The 23,904-nt window shown below is 36.1% G+C and overlaps 3 protein-coding genes and 1 long non-coding RNA gene across 4 annotated transcripts; 2 read left to right on the forward strand and 2 right to left on the reverse strand.

Annotated features, from left to right (window-relative positions):
- Window positions 1-1,500: 1,500 nt before the first annotated feature.
- On the reverse strand, window positions 1,501-5,492 carry LOC124436103. The gene is made up of 2 exons (XM_046986031.1): window positions 4,074-5,492; window positions 1,501-1,637 (listed from the first exon to the last, which is right to left on the reverse strand). Exons 1-2 carry the CDS (start codon window positions 5,440-5,442, stop codon window positions 1,501-1,503), a joined length of 1,506 nt encoding a protein of 501 aa, XP_046841987.1. The 5' UTR covers window positions 5,443-5,492.
- Window positions 2,117-2,690, forward strand: LOC124436624. Its single transcript, XR_006945410.1, has 2 exons — window positions 2,117-2,214; window positions 2,297-2,690. It is a non-coding gene; the product is annotated as an uncharacterized LOC124436624 (long non-coding RNA).
- A 1,179-nt stretch (window positions 5,493-6,671) lies between the features above and the next one.
- On the reverse strand, window positions 6,672-7,384 carry LOC124436623 (the record flags this gene model as incomplete). The annotated part of the gene is made up of 1 exon (XM_046986589.1): window positions 6,672-7,384. A coding segment is annotated over one exon (522 nt), but the record flags the coding sequence as incomplete, so codon positions are not given.
- A 1,224-nt stretch (window positions 7,385-8,608) lies between these two features.
- LOC124436104 lies at window positions 8,609-18,792 on the forward strand. The gene is made up of 9 exons (XM_046986032.1): window positions 8,609-8,734; window positions 8,779-8,851; window positions 12,209-12,403; window positions 13,423-13,554; window positions 14,036-14,311; window positions 15,383-15,588; window positions 16,228-16,366; window positions 16,979-17,135; window positions 18,217-18,792. Exons 1-6 carry the CDS (start codon window positions 8,609-8,611, stop codon window positions 15,529-15,531), a joined length of 951 nt encoding a protein of 316 aa, XP_046841988.1. The 3' UTR covers window positions 15,532-15,588; window positions 16,228-16,366; window positions 16,979-17,135; window positions 18,217-18,792.
- The last annotated feature ends 5,112 nt before the right edge of the window (window positions 18,793-23,904 follow it).

The raw sequence follows: 23,904 nt of genomic DNA on the forward strand, positions 1-23,904 counted from the left end.
CCGGCAGAAGGGATCTTGCGTTGCACGCACACTTTTGCATCCGTCGTGATCCTTCCTTTTTTTTCACACACCAACTGTACATCGTCAATACTAACGTTTCCACGAGAGATATGATGTTTCGACGTTGACTGAGCAGCAAGGATGAATTGAAAGATGACGCCAGTAAGCCGAGGATATTTTGATAACTTCAGAAAACCCCGACGCCAAAAGTCTCCGCCACGATCATCTCGCATCGTCCACTCTGAGGATTTTAAAACAATAGTGCTCTTTATGCATGAAAATTCCAAGGAAGTAAACCTGGAATTCAGTACCCACATCACACAAAATAACACTAATGTTTCTAAATGTAGATCGTTCAAAACCAACACTAATCATCACAAACACAACACCCACTGAGTATAAGTTTCCGAACATGATAATCTCAAGCCCATAACATATTAGCGCTCAAACAATTTCAAATAGGCACAACAATAACACGTTATGTATGAGTTATTCCATGTCAAACCATTAAAGAGTTGTAAATATAAACTTCAAACGCTGCTCATTTTTACACGATCGGTAGATAAAGCATTAGACAGTCACCGGTATTAAATATCTCTTCGAAGGCAAAAGCTACGATTTGAACAGTGGAACTGATAAAATAAAACTTTAAACACCAAAAGATAATGAAGTTTCATTATCGTGAAGTATGAATGGGGGGCATTTCGAGCTTCATGCAACCGACTCCGGATAGCAAATAACTCACCGGTATGTTTGGCTATGTCATCGTCCTCCAATACGAGAATCGTGAGATTTGCACGTGGAATTCCAAACATTTTATATGCAAAGAGAGGTACAGAAACGACGAGGCGAAAACTTCGGACTGAGAAACTTCACTGAAAAAGCAGAGATAACCATTGAGTAGAATAAGAATGAAAGTAGAAAGTGTTGTTCCTATATATATATATATATACAATCTCATGATTACATGATCACCAAAAACTGGCAAATGACTAATGCTAGGACGTATATAAACGTCTTTAAAAAGGAGGACTTGTGAGTGAATGAATGAATGAATGAATGAATGAATGAATGAATGAATGAATGAATGAATGAATGAATGAATGAATGAATGAATGAATGAATGAATGAATGAATGAATGAATGAATGAATGAATGAATGAATGAATATGGATGAATGAATGAATGAATGATGAATGATGAATGAATGAATGAATGAATGAATGGATGTGAATGATGAATGAATGAATGAATGAATGGAAGAATGGAAGAATGAATGACAGAATGAATGAACGAACGAACGGTTTATATTAACTAAAGATATCAGTCCCTTGTTCTTTATACGAGAAAACAAATTTTCCCTTTCCACTTTTCACGTGTTGAGGATGCGAAAGTCGATTTGTGAGCAACGTGTTGAGAGGCTTTAAACGCGAATCTGTTGGTTTTACCTGGAAATTCGGAGTGCAGAGCGTGTAGATGTAGAAAAATCATTTGGCAGATTCAACCAAAGTTATCGGAGGCATTGACGATTGTATTCTTAACACGTGACCAACTCTTGATTGGCAAGGAGTGCCATCCGCACATGTCTCTGGCAAAATCGCATTCCAAAACAGTTTCCCTCGTGGACACGCTGCAACCTAGGAACGAAACAAATATACGAGACGTTTTACCACAAGAAACACGATGAAGGTTTCCTTATGAAGAGCGAGTCGCCCCTTTTACATTTTATATAAAGTCTTCGTGAAGAATCGAAATCATTCATTTTCAAAAATCTACTTCAATACACACCAAATATTTCACACAAAGTATAGGCAGAGCATGCCGAATATATTGTGCGTTCACGGATGATTACATGCAGTTTTGTTATGCAGTAAAACGTGCGTGTCGACTAATATTTTTCAAGAGTGAGAGCATCAGTGGCTAAGTGCACGACCATTTATCCTGTATATTTTAGGTAGTGTAAAGACTGCTCTCGTTCTTTGTTGTTCATTCACCACTACCTACACTGACACACGTTATCTTAGCTTTTATATAGGTAGAGTAAAAACTGTTCTCATCCCAAGTTGTTCATTCATCCCTATATACAACAATAAACTTGACCTTCCTGTATATTTTAGGCAGTGTAAAGACTCTCGTTCTTTGTTGTTCGTTCATCTCAACAAAAATATAGTTTGTGATACTGTTCTGTGTGCAAGAAAATTCAATTGTACGAAGGTAATGATAAATACGTGGTCGCTACTCTAGATATGACATCGATTGCACAAAAATATGTCTCTAATTGATCTAATTACGACAGATCCACCTGGTCAAATGGCCATTACAGACTCTTTGAATTCTGACCGTGAAAATGTATATTGGTGTGACGGTTGGAGTCAGATTGAAATCAATCGATAATCCTTGCAGTTGCTCGTCACAAATCCAGAATTGATAGAAGCTTGTTAGAATTATATACCGGAATGAATATAACGAATAATATTGTAAAAGAATATTAGGTTTTTGAGGCGAATTCTTTGTTATGCCCAAACAGCTTTTTTACCCAAATTAATTCGCTGCATTACTCCAAAGCAAATTACCGAAGTGAAGAAATACTTTGTCGTGTTAGTCATAACAATTGTCGTTCGCTTGTATTTTAGTGCGTCATTGCAACGGACTAATTACACATATACACGTTATTTAAGTTTATATCTTAAGAAGTGTGAAGACAATTCTCGTTCTCTGTTGTTCATTCATCACTACCAACACTGACACACGTTATCTTAGTTTATATTTTAGGTAATGTAAAGACTGTTCTCTCGTTCTCTTTTGTCCATTCGTCACTAACTACACTGACACACGTTATCTTAGTTTATATCTTAAGAAGTGTGAAGACAATTCTCGTTCTCTTTTGTTCATTCGTCACTACCTACACTGACACACGTTATCTCAGTTTATATTTTAGGTAGTGTAAAGACTGTTCTCTCTTTCTCTGTTGTTCATTCGTCACTACCTACACTGACACGTGATCTTAGTTTATATTTTAGATACCGTCAACTGGGGTTATTTGGGACAGTGGTGTAAATTGGGACGAATATTTAATTCTTTGCATTCCATACTCTTTGACAAGCACTCAGTTGATTTATTTAAAAAATTCCTTTTGCACAAAGCCAGTAAGCTTTTTTTCTTTGCTCAGTTGAGTGAAACATTTGAATAGTAATATTTTATCTCATGATTCTTGTATTTTTGATATTTGTTGAATTTGCTGCATTTTTCAAGACACGAAAAAAATTGTGCTGTTGCGACGCTTCGAAAATAGTAAAATTTACAAACACTGTAATTTTTGTTACACTACGTATCTCTTTGAAATTTAAGATGAACGGTTTAGTTTTCTGAGGACAAGTATTTTCGTCAGAGGATAGTTGTTGACTTAGAGGTTTGCACGGGGTAATTTGGGACATCCGTGGATGAACCACACCTCTTAAAGCTTGTACTTTTTTCTTCAAAGCTCTGCCATGTGGCACTGCTTCGAAGGCTGCCATGTTGTATGTTACTTAGTTACGATTTAAAATTGAAATACGGATATTTATGATTTCTGATCTGTAATTACTTGGCTAATTGTAGTTAAAGTGTATTTTTCCTGAAGTGTACCCTTTTTCCAATTTACCCTAGAAGCTTGCACATAAGAAAAACATAACTGGGAGAACATTATAAAACATAAAAAGTCCCATATAATCCAGGCTGGTAAAAACTAAGAATATATAGCAAAATCAAAGGCTGTCCCAGTTTTGTCCACATGGGATAATTTGGGACTCAAGCATATTTTTAAAAAGTGTAGAGACAAAATAAAATGAATGATGCAGTAATGAGGATGATGGAAAACTGTGATTATTTATTCAACTTTTACCACCAAAACCTCTATTCATACTTCATGCCTTGGTACATTATTTCAAATGTATATGTAAAAACAGTCCCAAATAACCCCAGTTGACGGTAGTATAAACACTGTCTCATTCTTTTGCTCATTTTTTACCACCCACATCAAGGGCGTAACAGCAATGTTAATTGAGGGGGGGGGGAGTGTATGTTCATATTCTTACCTAAAATTTCCCGATGATTTACACCCTTATCACAGATACTTGAACACTTGCTCCATGGTCCAATAACCCATTGAAAGGAGTTATAAGGCATGGCTTTGCATTCACCATTATCTGTTATCATGTGCATCTTTTGATCACAGATTGACGAATACAAAATAACACGGATGGACACTTTATGGACAGCCTGTAGCATGTGGCCATCCCCCCAACCCTCTTTCACAAGTATACCATATCCCCTGGTATCCTCCTTGTACCTCTTTGGTAACCAAACACGAACATAGTTTTCATCATAGGCAAACAATATGCCTCCATAGCCTCCGGTGTTGTTTTCAGATGACATGACTGTTCCTGTACCCTCAAAGATGAGGCCATTAGTGCCTATTTGGCCCTGAACAACCACAAGCAGTGGCAGTTTGTTCAAGTTGTGATTCACCTCCAAAAAAGTTTCATAAGGATTTCGGCCTTGAGAGATCATGGCATACCATTCGGTCTTGAATGAAGGAACAGGAAACTTCAAAACCCATGCAAAAATATGGACCATGCATTTCTGAGTATTCTCCGCATACCGTCCACGACCCCATTTGTTTCCCACAAATATGCAGCCTGTCCTTTTGGTGTTAGAGCTGGGAACCCACAGCAAAATACTTTTTGTGTCATATGCAAAAATCACCCCTCCATATCCTTCTTTCTTTGAATTTTGACTTGCAGTTATGCCATTGAACCAAAAACCATGATTGGGAATGGAGTCACTGGTTGAGTAGGGGGTCACTCTGACCATGACACGTTCTGGTATCTGCTCAAGATTATGGTTGATTTTTACAAAGACATGTTTTGGATCGGCCGTGTTTACTATTGTGTTGGCTTGAAATGTTGGGGAAGGGCCAGTATACCAAATGTGAACAACAACAAGTGCTTTCTCATATGTTTGACTGTAACTTTGACCACCCCAGTCTTTTCCAACAACTATGATTTGTCCGTTTGAGCCAGTTTCTTCAAAAAGTGAAGGAGCCCATATCCTTACACGTCTTCTATCGTAAGCAAAGACTAACCCTCCAAATGGATGATTCTCAGGTTCTGCAGAAACTTGAATAGCACCAACAGCTTCAAAGAAAAATCCAGCGTTCACTCCGCTAAGTACCTTGGAATGCACTCTAATGTGAAATGGCATCTGATTGCGACCGGTCAGTATCTCTCTGAAGGAATCACTTACATTGTTTGATCGCAAAACAAATGAATGGCTAAAGTCTGGATCGGCAAAGGCAGCATTTCTCAAATCGTCGTTCAACAACGAGCAACATCCAAACATGGATGAATAGTACAACAGCCCAAAACGCCATGACAGAAGCAGTGATTTAATAAGCTTACACATTGAACCACCTTTGTGTTAACAAAGCTAAATGCAGCCCACATCAAGGCTCACCGTTTCATATATGTTTTCATATATGTGGAAACACGTGTTTGCTAAAGAGAAAAACTCTGACAAACATGGCGGAGTAATTTTATTAGCAATGGTTACGACGAAGAGGTGCGTTTGGGGAACCTGCAAAATCGATTCGCGGTATCCTGATCGTTTAAAACGAGACGCAAGTAGAAGCAAAGTATTTTTTTTACATTTTCCTGGGGAGAAATATCATAGCGACAAGCGAGAGCGCTTATATTTTGAAATAAAGAAATGTTACAATTTATTTTGCAAGAGAGCGAAACATATTTCTATTTCATATAGCAAATTAGTCATTGTTATTAGACACCACTTTGGCGCTTTTATTTGAATAAAACACGTGCTCGCTAAGTGAAAACTCGGACAAACATGGCGGAAGTTATAACAATGACTAATTTGCTATATCTAAATAGAGTCCTTAAGTGGTGACGTCACGTTTCCATGGTGCTAAAATCTCAGTTCAATTTAAAATGGAGACATTATCCATCGCTTCGCTTTTTTCTTTCTTCTCAGAAGAAATGAAATCTATAAAAAAGGGGGGAAACCACTTAAGTCAGATCATATTGAAGCATTTACTTATCAGCAGAATGTTTTATGAGGAGAAGTACACGCAAGAATGAAACAAAAGGTTTATAAAGTGACGGTGAATGCCAAATGTCAAGATTAAGTTTTACACTGTTTTTGTTGCCCAAATGAACACGAGGGCGTGATTTTCTCTTGTAGTGAAATAAAAAAGGCTTTTTAATGAACGATTTGTTTTAAAAATAATGATACTCGCCGGTTTTCAGTCCTCAAATTGACCTACCACTACTAGTTTGGCGTGAGGGAGTTGTGGTAACAGACTATACATATATTTGCGTTTTTATTAATAAACACAAGGATAACATGGTATTTAAAAGACATGGAAATATGGTACATCATTTAATGTTGTTTTCCTGGGGGGAAGGGAAATTCCCATATAAAAGTGATGGGATGCTCATGGGAAATGTTCAGAAAGATCCTTAAGGGTAACTGTGGGCAGTACTTGCTTTTATTTTTATTCCCCAAAAGACATCCATTGTAAAACATACGTCAAAACTTCTTTTAACTTCTGTTCTCCTAAACATGATAAAAGAATTCTCGCAGTGATCTAATTTGACACCCTATGTACACCCAGGCTGTACCAGATGATAAATATTGTAATCCCTAGGAGGTAAAATCATCCCTTTACTGTTATATTAGAATGCTTCCAGCCCCACACCCCTCTAGCTGTATTTTCTTCTAAGTAAGCCTCAGTCTACAAATTATTTTATTTCTATTTGAACAACAAAAATTATTAAAAAACTGTCCAATGTAGTCTTCAAGCATAAAACTACTCAAAAACCATATCTTCGCATCCCTCTTTGATGAGAGGAAATTGCAAATTTACAAGTGCTGCACATAACTGAAACAAAATGTCAGCATAGCAGTGCAAATACAAAGGAATGACGCCTAAAATTTTGAAGTCTTTCAGCCTAGCATTGGCTCTTCCAACATGAATCCGTGCTTTAGCTATGGCTTTTGTTTTCTTGACCTCACTCTCTGTGAAAGTTCCATTATTCAGAAAAGGTGGAATATTGACACAGACACCATGTGGTACAACATCCTGGATAAGGAAACCCTTGTCCGCCAGACTCATATCTCCAGCTGTCAAGTGATTAAGGAGTCCAGACTGTTGCACAATGGGCTTGTCTGAAATAGAACCTGGATACAGCCGACTGACATTAGTAATGACTCCATTTGGTGCAACACCAACTATTACCTTAAAGGAATTCATTCCTCTGTATGAGAAATAGGTTGCATTTTGCTGACTCATCAATCCCAGTGCAGCAACCTCAATATGAGTGAATGTTATAACAATGAGTGAATGTTATAACAATGTTAGAAATTGTGGCCACACTACAATGAAACAATTGGGTTAGGTGAAGCTGTGTGTAGTTCTGTCGTACTTTCATTAAAGTGACAAAAATTTGATCCTCAAAATTGATGGATTATACCTTCCAAAACACTAAGATTTGAGGTTTTGGCTACGGAAAATACAAAGCGACCGTTAAAAAGACAACTAGCTGAAGCTTCTATAATTCAGCATTCGATGATTCTCCCTCATGTCCTGATGTCAACTCTTCACCTGAATAGAGTCCGTAAATCTCACTTAAAATCACGTAATTCATCAAATTTTCACCCATCAAGGAATTCTTTTTGAATATCAGTTCATACCTTATGAGTCGAATCCATCTCTTGTACTCATCGTTCTGCTTTGTAGCGCTTGGAAAAGCGAAGAACTTGCAAGTGTTGTCCTCCGACGAATGGCCACATGTAGGAGCAAAACAGTAAACCATTTTGCTCGTTTGACCCGCGTCCTTTACACTTCTTCGACGAAAGTTGATCCCTTGGATGATCCTTTAACCTTTCCTGTTTTTTTTTTACTGTCTTTTGTGGGATTACACTGGATAATTAAAGCTTTAGACATTCAAAACAAAGGAACATATTTTGCTTAGAACATTTTCTAGCGCCATGGTAACGTGACGTCACATTTAAGGACTCTATATGTTTCGCTCTCTTGCAAAATAAATTTTAACATTTCTTTATTTCAAAATATAAGCGCTTAAATGGAAGAAAGGTTACGTGAAGAGAAATTCAAAACTATGAAAATGCCAGAATTAAAAGTTAACTGCAGAGTAGAGGTATAACCGCAAGTAGTTATCTGAAGCCGGGACTAGCAGCCATTGCATGTGCAGTGGAAAAAATGAACATTCCATTGATCCCGCAGGTCAGTAAAGCCGAGCAGTAAGTAAATTTAAGTTGTCGTTTGACCATCCATGACGTTGAGCTGCCGGATCCATTTACGATTAATGTTTCAAATGATTTTAAAAATTCACCCCCGTTCGGCTTGTTTTTGATATATTTAATCATCTTATATATCATTCATCGGAATACGACAAGCAGGGTCTTGCAGCCTATAAGTCGTTCGAGAACTATCGTTTGTTTTACGATGGATATGTTGAGTCTGCTAACAGCATAAAGGCAAGATGCTGGGGTCCATGTTTATATATGCAAGGTTAAGCCTGCAATGAAAGAAATGACTAAAGATGGTAAAGACGTTAACGATTTATGGTTTATATTGGAAGGAAACGGGTCTAATCGCGGCAGTGTGCTTGATGCGTATTGCTGTTGTCTTGGTGGTAGAGATGGTGGATGTAAGCATGTATCATCTGCTTTGTATTCTCTTGATGATCTGCTTACTTCTAGAGGAGAGGGATAGTGTTACAAGTAAGGAGTGTAAATGGATTCGAAGATCAAGATTCTCATTCATCTGTTAAAAGTGAGTTCTTATCATGCCATCAATAAAATATATTGTGCAAATAAATCTTGCTATATGCATTATTTGGTAGGTCCCACAGCAGGAAATCTCTTCAAATCTCTGTGCTGTTTTTGTATCACTTTTCATTAAATACTTTTTGAAGGTAATTATGGAAACTACATGTTTCTTCAAGTTAGAGCTTAATAATAGGAAAGATATACTCAATGCAATAACATAGGGAAGAGTGCTTACTTTTTCAATCTCACAACATTTTTTAGAATATAGAAAAATATGAGAAATGTCCCAATGATTTCATTGTCATGGAACATAAATGGTTCAGTAACAAGGATGCCACAATCGAAAGAAATAAATGGCACAAAACTTTGCACACATTGTTTACTCTGCATTGATTTAAGTTTATCTCTAACACAAAGGAATATTTTATTGTATATTTTTTAAAACTTCTATGTACAATGTTTTTAAGGTGATGCAATAATCTGTGGTTGCAAATTAACCAATGCTGCACAGATAGACGCAACAGAATTAATATATGGTTTCATTGTTAATGGGATTACACCTTGTAATATACTAAATGACTTCAGTTGTTGAATAATTCTTTCAATGTGAATCCTCTTTGTAGCCACTCTCCTTGTCATTGTTGTTGCACCAGTGCCAACATTACCTTTATGCTTAATTGGAGGTGAAATTAAACGGACATGTCGAAGGGCAAGTAAATCCTGGATATTAAATCCTTTGTCAGCCATCCCCTGCAGCTAACTCTTCCAACAATCCACATTGTAGATTGAATGTACAAAAAGGAATGAGAATTTTAATTAATAGGAAGGATATATCTTAAAAATAATTTGTCCTATACATGAATTACATTAGAAAACAGGCACTATTTCTATTCAAATTTGCTTTGATTTGATATTTCTTCAGAGATATCTCTGCTTTAGCATAGTTGCGATGATGTTTTTGGTGCAACTTGGAATGGTGCAGTAATATTTTTGTGGTGAAAGCTGTTCCATTGTGACGAAAACGACTGGTAGAATGGTTAACATACTAGCAAAATGTCATTGTGGTTATGTTCGAGACTGGAATAGCCAACCTCTGCATGGGCGAATGCCTTTGGGTAACTTGGTCTTTGCTGTCAGCATCTTGTTTAGTGATAGTAGCCCCAGCAAAGTTCTTCAATTCCTTCGTCACTCAGGCATACAATTTGTGTCAGAGCATACATATAGCTATATTCAAACAGCGTATTTGATACCCATGCAGTGTTTCAAATGTATGCACTAAAGGTGTGTCAGTGTAGATAGTGGTGAATGAACAACAAAGAACGAGAGCAGTCTTTACACTACCTAAAATATACAGGAAGGTCAAGTTTATCGCTGTAGATAGGGATGAATGAACAACTGAGATGAGAACAGTCTTTACTCTACCTAAAAGATTAACTTAATACAACATGTTTCAATGAAGGCAGTGATCATTGAACAACTGAGAACGAGAAAAGTTTTTACTCTATCTAAATTGACCAACCAATTATTCTACATGTCACGCGTGAAATTTAGTGATCACTTATAACGGTGAAGTTTAGTTATGGATAAATTAAAGAGAATGAGAACAGTCTTCACAGTTTCGAACTAAGATAACGTGTGTCAGTGTAGGTAGTGATGAATGAACAATAGGGAACGAAAACAGTCTTTACACTACCTAAATTATAAACTAAGATAACGCGCGTCGGTGTAGGTAGTGATGAATGATTTTACTGATGAGACCTGTCTTTACACAGTTTTAGTCAAATATCAGTTGATTCACCGAGAATTTGTTTGTTTAAATGTTTGTGCAGGAAATCCATATATGCGGTATTTTGAACCCCCATTGTAGTGCAAATCAAACCAATATTCTTCACATGCGCAAGTACTTGAGATGTTTCAGCCGCATGTATATTGCTATAATTCCTACGTATAAGTTGTGAATGGAAAGATTGAAAGAGATTCAAAACACGAAATTGTTGAAGTTGGTATCATACGTTTTGTAGAAGTTTATTCGCTACGTTCTTTTCGGATAAATTTACAAGAACTATCTCAATATCAAATACAAATATCACACAATTACAGGAAATACATCCTCAATAGTAATTTCTTGTTTTTCATCTGCTTTTATTTGATTTTCGATTGTATACGAATTTTTTCTCACCACGCACAAAGCGAAATTTTAAAATAGACCGTGTAGGTTATCTTACTTTAATGTGATGTAACTTAAATTGTATTGGCCTTGTGATATTGGCCATGATTGGTGGAAAAGCGTAGATGCAGTTCGGATTCTCCTTCTTCACTAAAGAGCATACACTTATAACACAATGTGAAACATGTGGAATCTATGTTTGTGTTTAAGTACAGAAGCACCTTCAGGTCAGATGTCTTTATGGAGGCATGAAGATATCTTGTTATCTATCCTTAATGTCCGTCTTATAAACATTTTAAACACTTGCGTAAGCAACCCCATAGTTGGCAAGTTTTAGAGACTCGACCGTCCACACTAACGCGGATTCGTTATGAAGTCAACAAAACACAATACTCAAAATAAACATGGCCTGATTTAAGAATATTTGCTTCTATTTTATTATTAATCCACTGTTAGGAAGAAGATCTCGCTCTTTTCGATAATTTGTTAATCATATTTAGGTTCAAAGCGTGAGGTGGCACAATTTTCTTTTTGCAAACTTTTGTCCCCAAAACTTTGTTATAGCACGAGGAAAACTTCTAAACATGTCTCGCAAGGCTTTCAGTACAGATTAAACGCACCGAAAAGGATAGGGTGGACGGGGATCAATTGATGCGTTCTCCATAAACGAATCTGTATACTTTTGAATCCGTGTTCAGTGTAGACGGGCCGTTAGTCTTTCTCTACTACCAAATGCTTTGGGCGATCAGGTCGAAATCTTTGCTCGAGAGTAAGAACCAGTTTGCGAAGGATTCTTAGCAAACATTGCTTGGATCTTAATCACACGTTTGTAGCACAGCAAAGTATTGTCGGGCAACAAGACCAGTCATGTGATATACATTGAACAGTTGGATAAATGGTCGTGCACTTAGCCACTGATGCTCTCACTCTTGAAAAATATTAGTCGACACGCACGTTTTACTGCATAACAAAACTGCACGTAATCATCCGGGAACGCACAATATATTTGGCATGCCCTGCCTATACTTTGTGTGAAATATTTGGTGTATATCGAAGTAGATTTTTGAAAATGAATGATTTCGATTCTTCACGAAGACTTTATATAAAATGTAAAAGGGGTGACTCGCTCTTCATAAGGAAACCTTCATCGTGTTTCTTGTGGTAAAACGTCTCGTATATTTGTTTCGCTCCTAGGTTGCAGCGTGTCCACGAGGGAAACTGTTTTGGAATGCGATTTTGCCAGAGACATGTGCGGATGGCACTCTTTGCCAATCAAGAGTTGGTCACGTGTTAAGAATACAATCGTCAATGCCTCCGATAACTTTGGTTGGAATCTGCCAAATGATTTTTTCTACATCTTTGCGCTTTCTCTGCACTCCGAATTTCCAGGTAAAAACCAACAGATTCGCGTCTAAAGCCTCTCAACACGTTGCTCACAAATCGACTTTCGCATCCCTCAACACGTGAAAAGTGGAAAGGGAAAATTCGTTTTTCTCGTATAAAGAACAAGGGACTGATATCTTTTAGTTAATATAAATCGTTCGTTCGTTCATTCATTCACTCATTCATTCATTCATTCACCCATTCATTCATCCATTCATTCATTCATTCATTCATTCATTCATTTATTCATTCATTCATTCATTCATTCATTCATTCATTCATTCATTCATTCATTCATTCATTCATTCATTCATTCATTCCTTCGTTCATTCATTCATTCATTCATTCATTCATCATTCATTCATTCATTCATTCATTCATTCATTTATTCATTCATTCATTCATTCATTCATCCATTCATTCATTCATTCATTCATTCGTTCGTTCATTCATTTATTCATTCATTCATTCATTCATTCATTCATTCATTCATTCATTCATTCATTCATTTATTCATTCATTTATTCATTTATTCATTCATTCATCCATTCATTCATTCATTCATTCATTCATTCATTCATTTCTTCATTCATTCATTCATTCATCCATTCATTCATTCATTCATTCAGTCATTCATTCATTCACTCATTCACTCATTCACTCATTCATTCATTCATTCATTCACTCATTCATTCATCCATCCATTCATTCATTCATTCATTCATTCATTCGTTCATTCATTCATTCATTCATTCATTCATTCATTCATTCATTCATTCGTTCATTCATTCATTCATTCATTCATTCATTCATTCATTCATTCATTCATTCCTTCATTCATTCATTCATTCGTTCATTCACAAGTCCTCCTTTCTAAAGACCTTTATATACGTCCTAGCATTAGTCATTTGCCGGTTTTTGGTGATCATGTAATCATGAGATTGTATATATATATATATATATATAGGAACAGCACTTTCTACTTTCATTCTTATTCTACTCAATGGTTATCTCTGCTTTTTCAGTGAAGTTTCTCAGTCCGAAGTTTTCGCCTCGTCGTTTCTGTACCCTCTCTTTTGCATATAAAATGTTTGGAATTCCACAAGCAAATCTCACGATTCTCGTATTGGAGGACGATGACATAGCCAAACATACCGGTGAGTTATTTGCTATCCGGAGTCGGTTGCATGAAGCTCGAAATGCCCCATTCATACTTCATGATAATGAAACTTCATTATTTTATCAGTTCCACTGTTCAAATCGTAGCTTTTTGCCTTCGAAGAGATATTTAATACCGGGGACTGTCTAATGCTTTATCTACCGATGGTGTAAAAATGAGCAGCGTTTGAAGTTTATATTTACAACTCTTTAATGATTTGACATGGAATAACTCATACATAACGTGTTATTGTTGTGCCTATTTGAAATTGTTTGAGGACTAATATGTTATGGGCTTGAGATTATCATGTTCAGAAAGTTATACTCAGTGGGTGTTGTGTTTGTGATGATTAGTGTTGGTTTTGAACGATCTACATTTAGAAACATTCGTGTTATTTTGTGTGATGTGAGTACTGAATTCCAGGTTTACTGCCTTGGAATTTTCATGCATAAAGAGCACTATTGTTTTAAAATCCTCAGAGTGGACGATGCGAGATGATCAAGGCGGAGACTTTTGGCGTCGGGGTTTTCTGAAGTTATCAAAATATCCTCGGCTTACTGGCGTCATCTTTCAGTTCATCCTTGCTGCTAAGTCAACGTGGAAACATCATATCTCTCGTGGAAACGTTAGCATTGACGATATACAATTGGTGTGTGAAAAAAGAGGAAGGATCACAACGGATGCAAAAGTGTGCGTGCAACGCAGGATCCCTTCTGCCGGATGTCTTCATCCTGCCAACCTGCCAAATGTTAAAGGTTTGTTGATGCACTTTGTCTTTAGGCTGCTGTTTATGGTATCTTGATGTCTTAATATATATTTGATATGTTATTGCGGATTGAACACGTGTTAACCATCGACTTGTCCTAAAGTGCATGCTTAATTTTAGTGTTTGGGTGTTAAACCTGATTCCTTATGTAGTCCAATCTAGTGTCTTCGTCAAGAGTAAACGTCGTTAAAATTTGAGTCCTTATATACGTACCTCTTTCTAGTGTCTTTATCGGGAGTGATCTGATGTCGAAACTTGAGTACTACTCCAATCCAATGTCTTCTTCAGTAATATCTGGCATTGCGACTTTACTTTTTTATACTCCAATGTAGTATTTTCATCAGAAGTAATCTAATATTGAAACTTGATTCCTGATAAAACACGATTTATTGCTTTTATCAGGAGCAGTAGCAAAGCCAACACGATCTTTTTCTCCTGCAATCCAAATTTGTCAGCAAAATTATTTTTCATTTCTTTAGAAAATCAATTCCTTTTATTGTTTTCGAGTTGTTGAAAACAAAAATATTTACATAGTCCAAGACGGACTGGCTTTGCTACTGGTTTACATTGATTACTGATCTGCAATGATTTGATGTCGAAACTTGGCTTCTTGTGTGCTTAAGTCTCATTGGGAATTCCAATTCAATTTCCATAATTGCGTGTGAATTCCAATTAAATTTTCATGATTCAATTTCCAGATACTGCTTTCCTGAATGAGCTCATTTCCCATAGTAGAAACATGACGTTGTTATGTCTTTAAGGTCCTGCGTATGGCACGGTTACTGGCCAGCGGTCTCTATGGGGACCTTATAGGTAGCTATGACTTTCAGATTCATCATGCTGGAGAATATGCTCTATGGCTTGGTTTATGCTCTATTTCGGTTTATTGCAAAACCATCACCAGACAGAATGAAATATTACAGTTTTAATTGTCTTGTTTTATAACTTTAATTTAAGTTTACAAGATGTCCTTTTTCGTATTATGTTTATTTTATAGTTGATGAAATTGTCCTCTGGTCGAGGATTACATATAACATTACTGATATTTTATTTCTTTCAGACATTCGCTCTCAAGGCAGGAGTCCACACGGTGCACTTTACGCAAATGAAAAGAACTTTGCTTCAGTCATGTTTCGCTTCTGCCCAAAGAACTGCATACCTGGGTGCCTCTTGGAATTCAAAATCGTTTCATCCCCGACTCTTTTTTAAGCGCGTTCCCACCCTCCGGTTTGCCTGATCCAAAGTTTGCGCGGTTAAACGGTTATGGTGAGCTTTTCTACCTGCATGCTCTATGCATATATATTTTGAAAAGATTTGTAAAGAAAACACTTATATATATATGATAATTTGATACACTGCCCTTTAGCCCAATTCTAACTCGAATACGGCTTTTTCGTTTACTGTCCACGTGATGATGAGATTTGGGATGGAGAGAACGGGTCTTGTTCTCATTGCTGTCTATTGTTAAAATTCATCACTACCTACAATAAAAAACGTCATCTTAGTTGATAATTTAGCTAGTTTAAAAACTGTTTTCGTTTTCTGCTGTTTATTCATCACTACCTACACTGAAACACGTTATCTTAGTTTATATTTTATGTTGTGTAAAGACTGTTCTCGTTCTCTGTTGTTCATTCATCACTACCTACACTGACACACATTATCTTAGTTTATATTTTAGGTATTGTACAGGCTGTTCTCGTTTAAAGCTAGCGTAGTTTTAATTTTATTCTGCATGTATATAATGATTGTTCCCGTTCTTTGCTGTTCTTTTATTCATTACTACAAAGATAACGTGTGTCAATGTAATTAGTGATGAATGAACAACAGAGAACGAAAACAGTATTTCTCTGCATAAAATATAAACCGATGATGAAATGTCCAAAACATGGTGTATTTTTCCAGATGCGTGGTGCTCGTCTGATCGCAATGCTGGTTATGTACGTCTAGAAATAACTCTCCCACAGCTCGCTCTGGTTTCACGCATAGCTGTGCAAGGCAGGGACCGAATCATGCGAAAGACCAGTAGTTCCTGGGTGTCATAGTAAGTTGCTTTTACATTGTAAGTGGAATGATTTTGACTCGATTTTGATTTGTTTCTTAGATCGAAATCTTGTCTAGGTGCGGTAATGTAAAAACATTTCGCTGTGAGAAAATTTTTGTGAGAATCGACCACTCTCGATTTGTATCAGTTAGTGATCAAGGTTTCTTCTTGCTTACTTTGATCGTGATGATTAATTTTGGGAAATTTTCACAAATGCATGTCGATTCGCATGTTGTTCTTTGTAAAACATTTATGTTTCTTTAAAATACAGACATCTCTCACTAATGCAGGCTTATCTTTACAACACAGACTTCTCTCTGTAATACTGTCATCTCTCTCTAACACAGACCTTTCTTTCTAATGCAGATTTCTCTCTAATACAGATATCTTTCTCTAAAACAGATATTTGTCAATAATACAGACATATCTCTCTAATGCAGAATACCTCTTTAATGTAGATCTCTATCTCTCATTTTGATCGACATTTTAGTCTTATACAACCGCATCTCTTTTGTAAAGACAAGTCTCTGAAAAATTTCTTTTTGAATGAATCATTTTTATTCCCACCAGAAATCCTCTCCAATACATTTATCTATTATTCATCTTTAATAGCTTTGCAAGATGGTTTAAGCATGCGCGAAGTGTGTCATTGTCATGAGGGTTACCATGGAGACAGCTGTCAGCACGTGGGATGCCAGCCGAATCCCTGCCATCACAAAGGAAAGTGTGTAATGATGGTGTCGAACTTCACATGTAAATGTAAAACGGGGTATGTGCCAATCAATGTTTTTATTTTATAAATGGAAATGGTTCACGGGATTAATGTTCAAAAAGATTTGTCGTACCTTGTGCAACAATTTTAAATTTTAGTTATTAGTCGGCGGATGAGTTACAGCTGCTCAAAAATATTTTGGCGTAACTTAAATCGACCGTGGCAGTCAGCCACAGTTTGCCACAGTGAAAATCAAAACCTTTGCCGATCCCTTGTTTAATGTACTCAACTCAACAGGTGTTATTGATGAACATTTCCATTGAAGATAGTCTTTCTTGAAGATACCACGGTCGTTTGTGTCAGTGTCATACTGTACATTGATTGACTATGAATGCGCATGTGACACCCCCCTCCCTTTGCCTTTTCGTGAAATTACAGTTTTGATGGAGCATAATTCCCTAAATGACAGTAAAAGTGAACAGGGGAATTTCCTAACAAATCATGTCTATGCAGTGCAATTAATCTAGTCAAACATGTAGAAGCACAAGAATTAATATGAAGTAATTGGCTAACGAATTTCTAATGATTTTGTACTTATCACACACGACTATTTTTGATGCCAAAGAAACTACATGTTCATTTAGTTACTTTCAAATTTTTCTATGCAAAACGTTTTCTCCATACTTGGATTACTTAATTACACTACATATCTAGGGATTATCCATGAAATTAAGCAACTCGTTTGTCCAAAGCAACATTATATTCTCTTTACAGCTACATTAATAATACTATATCTAGGCTAAAAATAAGTTCAAAAAATCAGCGGATATTGTCAACAAACGTTCAACATTAGATGGAAAGAAAAAACCAAAGTATGACAAAGCAGAAAGCCAATTGAAAATTAAGAATTTCGGAACCGTTCGAGCCAGCTGGCTGACTTGAAATGCATTGTCTTTTTTCACACTTTTTTTCTCCCGAGCAACCACCATGTACCTCAGTTTGACGAAAGTTAGTTTCGGAGCACTCATATTTATACCCAGTCGGGGCCAGGACGTCTCTCTTACTTGTGGCTATACTAAATGAGCAAAACCTATATCCTGCAGGTATGAAGAGGTATGATTTGTCTTCGTACTTATAGATTTTCGTGTTACTTCGTGTGTGGGAAATACCACCAGAAATTTCTGCTGATGCTCCACCTATGATGTCTTTTGCCAATGTTCCAGTTATCTCAACTGTTGTCGATGTTTCTTGAATAAAGGAGGTCGACGTTGACACCTGAAACACGCAGGTATGATTACTTCCTTTTATGCCGGGACATGCTGTGGAAAAAGCTTCGTCGGAGCAAATTTCACCAGCTTTCTTTGGACCTGAAAGATCATCACAGTTGTAAACGGTTAATTGTACGTTACCATCGCTTAGATAATCCACTCGTAGTTGATTTGCCGGCTCTCCCCAGGCGACACGTTCTTTCGTGTTCCCACAATGCCAAGAAAGTTCACTTTCTCTTTGGGATAAAGTGATTCGAACATCACGACTGCCTTTCCTAATCGTTTGACTGGCGAATGTTACATATGAAGAACTTCGACACTTTTCTTCAGTGTACTCAACTTGTTTGCAGCCTCTAACTTGCTCGTTATGCCCCAACTTGCTTGTACAGCCATAACTTGTATGTAATGCACAAGCTACCAATACTAAGCTCAATGCTCTAGATAAACTTCTGCTCATTTTGTTTCATGCACGCCAAAGAATACGAATGTGATTTCGTTTGCTGTTATGTCCGTTTTATGTGATGGAAACGAGGAGCGGAACACTTGATTCGTCTCTAATAATAGTCATGAGAGACTTCCCCTCACGAATGTTTTTAAAATAACTACACTGTATACACAAAACTTCCTATACCACTTAAAGTGCAATCGCATACAACTTTCCTTTTATGAATGTACCATCCTGTGTTCTTGTTAATAAAACAACTTTGTTTTCGCTCGGATTAAATGGGATATTCCCTTCTCACGACATCTTTGTTTGCCTTTAAGACAAACACGACATCTTTGTTTGCTGTCTTTACTGTATTTTAACACTGAACAAAATTTATTGCAGTGGCCGTAGCATTCAAACAACTGCATGCATTCAAAAACTATGTTGTCTCTGAAAGTTCCGCATTTCATGATCTTCAAATTTCTGATTTTCGTTTGCATGCATGGACATTATGTATTACATGCATCAAATTTCAGAACGTGTCATACTTCATGCGGTTTAAAACAACAAATGTGAAGACTGGAGACGTGCATTGTTGCTCGTCCCTAGTTTGAATTGGGATGGTAATTAACTTGCAGCACATCCTGTGACGTTGTACTAAACAAAACTTTACAAAAGAGGAGTATATTGCTTTCTTATTGTAATAAGTTAAGCTGTCTGGTACAGTTCCAATTCTCCAATTTTCAATGTTCATATTTTTGTTTGCACCATACATACATACAACATCCTGACGAGAGTCATCACATAAAAATGGTTAAGCGAATGTTAACTTCAAAAACTTCGAGAATGTACTCAAGCTTAACTTGTATGTAATGCAAAAGCTACCAATACTAAATTCAAAGCTCTAGCTAAGCTTCTGCTCATTTTGTTTCTTTCACGCCTAAGATTGTAGAAATTGATCATTTTTCTGTTGTGTCCGTTTTTATGTGATGGAAACGAAGAACTGAACACTTGATGCGTCTCTAATAATAGTCATGAGAGACTTCCGCTCACGAATATTTTTAAAATAACTACACTGTATACACAAAACTTCCTATACCAATTAAAGTGCAAATCTTTCCTTTTATGAATGTATTTCAAATCATCTACAAAACTGTAAACTCTTCAAAGTGAAATCTTTTATAAGTTTTGGATGTTTTGCATGGCAACGTTTGAAGCGAGCAATTACCTTAATTTAAACTAAAGACTAAATTTAGCTGGGCTTCAATGACAGATTCAGTTCAAACTGCTTAACAAATAAATATGAAATGAAGTTAAAGTGACTATGACACAAATTTTTTTATTGTCTTAAATAAAGGATCTTAGATAAAATTGTAGTGGATTTTTTTAACATTAATGTTTGCATCACAGTAAGGGAATAAAATGTAGATCCATTTCGTGTGCCACTGTCTGTTGTATATTTGATTCGATTACTGGCTTCCGTTGCTTTTTTATTGTAATGAGTTGAGCTGTCCGGCACAGTTCCAATTCTCTAATTTTCAATGTTCTTATTTTTGTTTACACCAAACATACATACAACATCCAGACAAGAGTCATCACATAAAAATGGTTAAGCGAATGTTAACTTCAAGAACTTCAAGAATGTACTCAAGCTTAACTTGTATGTAATGCAAAAGCTACCGGTACTAAATTCAAAGGTCCACCTAAACTTCTGCTCATTTTGTTTCTTTCACGCCATAGATTATGAAAATTGATTATTTTTCTGTTATGTCCGTTTTTATGTGATGGAAACGAAGAGCATATAACACTAACAGACATGAAAGACTTCATGTCACCAATATTTTAAAACATTTAAATTAGTTCAATTCTTTTCAAGATCTTCACGAAAAATGTTCTGTTTGGACCAACGCAAACACTTCAATATTGTAACGTCATTGTTCGATAAAAGCATTTCTCAACCAAAAAACTTCCTCTACAAAGTAGTGTGCTTTCGAAACCCATCTTGATATGTTAAAATATTATAATGGAGAAAAGTCGCCCAGATACTGCTTTTGCAGGCAGTATGTTCCTGTTGTGATGGTCACAGTGCTTTGGTGAGAAAAATATAAAGCAGAAATGAAATGAATGTTTACTTTTAGTCTTTAAGACACTGCTAAATGTGTCGGTGTGTATTGACATGATCGTAATGACAATGAATCTATAACAAGAGCGGATTCAGAAAGGAGTGCATCATTTTGAAATGCCATGATAAAATAACATCATCCGTGTCTTGGCACACACCCCTTGCACCTCCTCGTGTTCCGCCCCTTAGTCTAAACACATGATCTATGTGAAAAGTTGTGGTTGCATGCAATGAAATTGTTTCAATACAAGAAGCATCCATTCAAAGATTAAACACTATTTGTAATCGGTACAGAATTGTTTTGTAGATATTTATTACATTGTTGGGTTTTTTTTGTAGTAAAAAGTAACGACGAAAATACACTGCCAGTTGGCATCAAACTATAAATGTATGTTGATTTATCTGGTGAATGTACGACATATCATATGCATGTCGGAAAAATGTTTTGAAAGACAAACTCTTGTTGCATTTATAGCCAACAAAATTACAGTAAATTTATCGTTAAAATTTGCATGAAATGAAGGCATTTGATTTGTGCAACCAGATTTTAACATTCAAACATGTAGACATTCAGTCACCGAAAATACGATGCTAAAGTGAAGAACGTTTAAAGTTATCCACGTGGACTTAGTTTAATCACCGTTTTTTTCTGTGATTGGCTACTGTTTGCTCAGACATGCAGTCGCCACCAAATAGTATTGCGCAGTGTAGATTATTTTCCGGTTGCTATTCGATTATCAACAAAAGTTGGAGTAAATCAATCACCATATTTTTTCACTTAGAACTAAATTAGAATTACGTTAATGCAAAATCTAATTCACCCAGTTTTTCGATTAGAGCTACGACGCTGTCAATGCAAATTCAAATACGATCCGATTCATACATATTTTTAAATAAAAGTATTTTCTGTTGGAAATTCCTTCATCGTGGGACAGGCCTTTTCTTGCGGAGATGATGCATTTCACTTTCAAACTCATCACACTTGCTGAAAAATATATGCTTGAATGTCGCGTTTCATTAAAAAATAAACTTTCCAAGATGCCTCAACTTTCACAAGCAAATTGTCAGTAATTGCTTAAACACGCGAACATTTTGTACTTCATTGATGTCAGCATGCGTTGCTTCTTGTATAGATGTACTCTTACTGAATGGCACTGTGATTTTGCTTGGGCGGTATCTTCGCAGTTCGCAAAAAACGTAATCTATAAGTAAAATAATGAATGGTATTATTAATGAAATTTCTAAGATCCAACAGTCACGAATGTATATATAGTTTTTGTCACTATTGTAGATTTATATGAGCTTCTTTAAGACTTGCACCATGCAGTTATTTGTGCGATAGTCAAATCTTCAATTTTAACTTGCAGTATACAGTATTTACCCTGTGTGCAGCAAAACGTAGAGTGTGGTATACTTCATGCCGTGTAAAGACTACAAACATAAAGAGACAAATCAAAGTTGCCGCACATCCTTTGACGTTATGGCTATTGAAAGAACTTTATTTTAGAGGAACAATATAACTACACTGTATACACAATATTTCCTATGCCAATTAAAGTGCAATCGCATGCCACTTTCCTTTTATGAATACATTTCAAATCTTCTACAAAACTATAAACTCTCCAAATTAATATCTTTCATAAGTTTTGGATGTTTTTCATGGCAACGCTTGAAGCGAGCAATTACCTTAATTTAAACTAGAAACTAAATTTAGCTGTACTTCAATGGCACATTCAGTTCAAACTGCTTAACAAATAAATATGAAATAAAGTTAAAGTGACTATGACACAAATTTTTTTATTGTCTTAGATAAAGGATCTTAGATAAAATTGTAGTGGATTTTTTTAACATTAATGTTTGCATCACAGTTTAGGGAATAAAATGTTGATCCATTTCGTGTGCCACTGTCTGTTGTATATTTGATTCGATTACTGGCTTCCGTTGCTTTTTTATTGTAATGAGTTGAGCTGTCCGGCACAGTTCCAATTCTCTAATTTTCAATGTTCTTATTTTTGTTTACACCAAACATACATACAACATCCAGACAAGAGTCATCACATAAAAATGGTTAAGCGAATGTTAACTTCAAGAACTTCAAGAATGTACTCAAGCTTAACTTGTATGTAATGCAAAAGCTACCGGTACTAAATTCAAAGGTCCACCTAAACTTCTGCTCATTTTGTTTCTTTCACGCCATAGATTATGAAAATTGATTATTTTTCTGTTATGTCCGTTTTTATGTGATGGAAACGAAGAGCATATAACACTAACAGACATGAAAGACTTCCTGTCACCAATATTTTTAAAACATTTAAATTAGTTCAATTCTTTTCAAGATCTTCACGAAAAATGTTCTGTTTGGACCAACGCAAACACTTCAATATTGTAACGTCATTGTTCGATAAAAGCATTTCTCAACCAAAAAACTTCCTCTACAAAGTAGTGTGCTTTCGAAACCCATCTTGATATGTTAAAATATTATAATGGAGAAAAGTCGCCCAGATACTGCTTTTGCAGGCAGTATGTTCCTGTTGTGATGGTCACAGTGCTTTGGTGAGAAAAATATAAAGCAGAAATGAAATGAATGTTTACTTTTAGTCTTTAAGACACTGCTAAATGTGTCGGTGTATATTGACATGATCGTAATGACAATGAATCTATAACAAGAGCGGATTCAGAAAGGAGTGCATCATTTTGAAATGCCATGATAAAATAACATCATCCGTGTCTTGGCACACACCCCTTGCACCTCCTCGTGTTCCGCCCCTTAGTCTAAACACATGATCTATGTGAAAAGTTGTGGATTGCATGCAATGAAATTGTTTCAATACAAGAAGCATCCATTCAAAGATTAAACACTATTTGTAATCGGTACAGAATTGTTTTGTAGATATTTATTACATTGTTGGGTTTTTTTTGTAAAAAGTAACGACGAAAATACACTGCCAGTTGGCATCAAACTATAAATGTATGTTGATTTATCTGGTGAATGTACGACATATCATATGC

Source organism: Xenia sp. Carnegie-2017, unplaced genomic scaffold, assembly GCF_021976095.1.
Source record: "Xenia sp. Carnegie-2017 unplaced genomic scaffold, XeniaSp_v1 HiC_scaffold_16, whole genome shotgun sequence".
Classification (NCBI taxonomy): domain Eukaryota; kingdom Metazoa; phylum Cnidaria; class Anthozoa; order Malacalcyonacea; family Xeniidae; genus Xenia; species Xenia sp. Carnegie-2017.

What these genes read in the sequence shown, in the direction of transcription:
- LOC124436103 (XM_046986031.1), bottom strand. Translation starts at nt 5,442, where the DNA reads ATGTGTAAGCTTATTAAATCACTGCTTCTGTCATGGCGTTTTGGGCTG. An exon ending in AAATCATCGGGAAATTTTAG is followed by an intron (nt 1,638 to 4,073) that starts GTAAGAATATGA and finishes TTTCGTTCCTAG; the next exon opens with GTTGCAGCGTGTCCACGAGG.
- LOC124436104 (XM_046986032.1), top strand. Translation starts at nt 8,609, where the DNA reads ATGACTAAAGATGGTAAAGACGTTAACGATTTATGGTTTATATTGGAA. An exon ending in TTCTCATTCATCTGTTAAAA is followed by an intron (nt 8,852 to 12,208) that starts GTGAGTTCTTAT and finishes TTTCGCTCCTAG; the next exon opens with GTTGCAGCGTGTCCACGAGG. An exon ending in TGACATAGCCAAACATACCG is followed by an intron (nt 13,555 to 14,035) that starts GTGAGTTATTTG and finishes TAAAATCCTCAG; the next exon opens with AGTGGACGATGCGAGATGAT.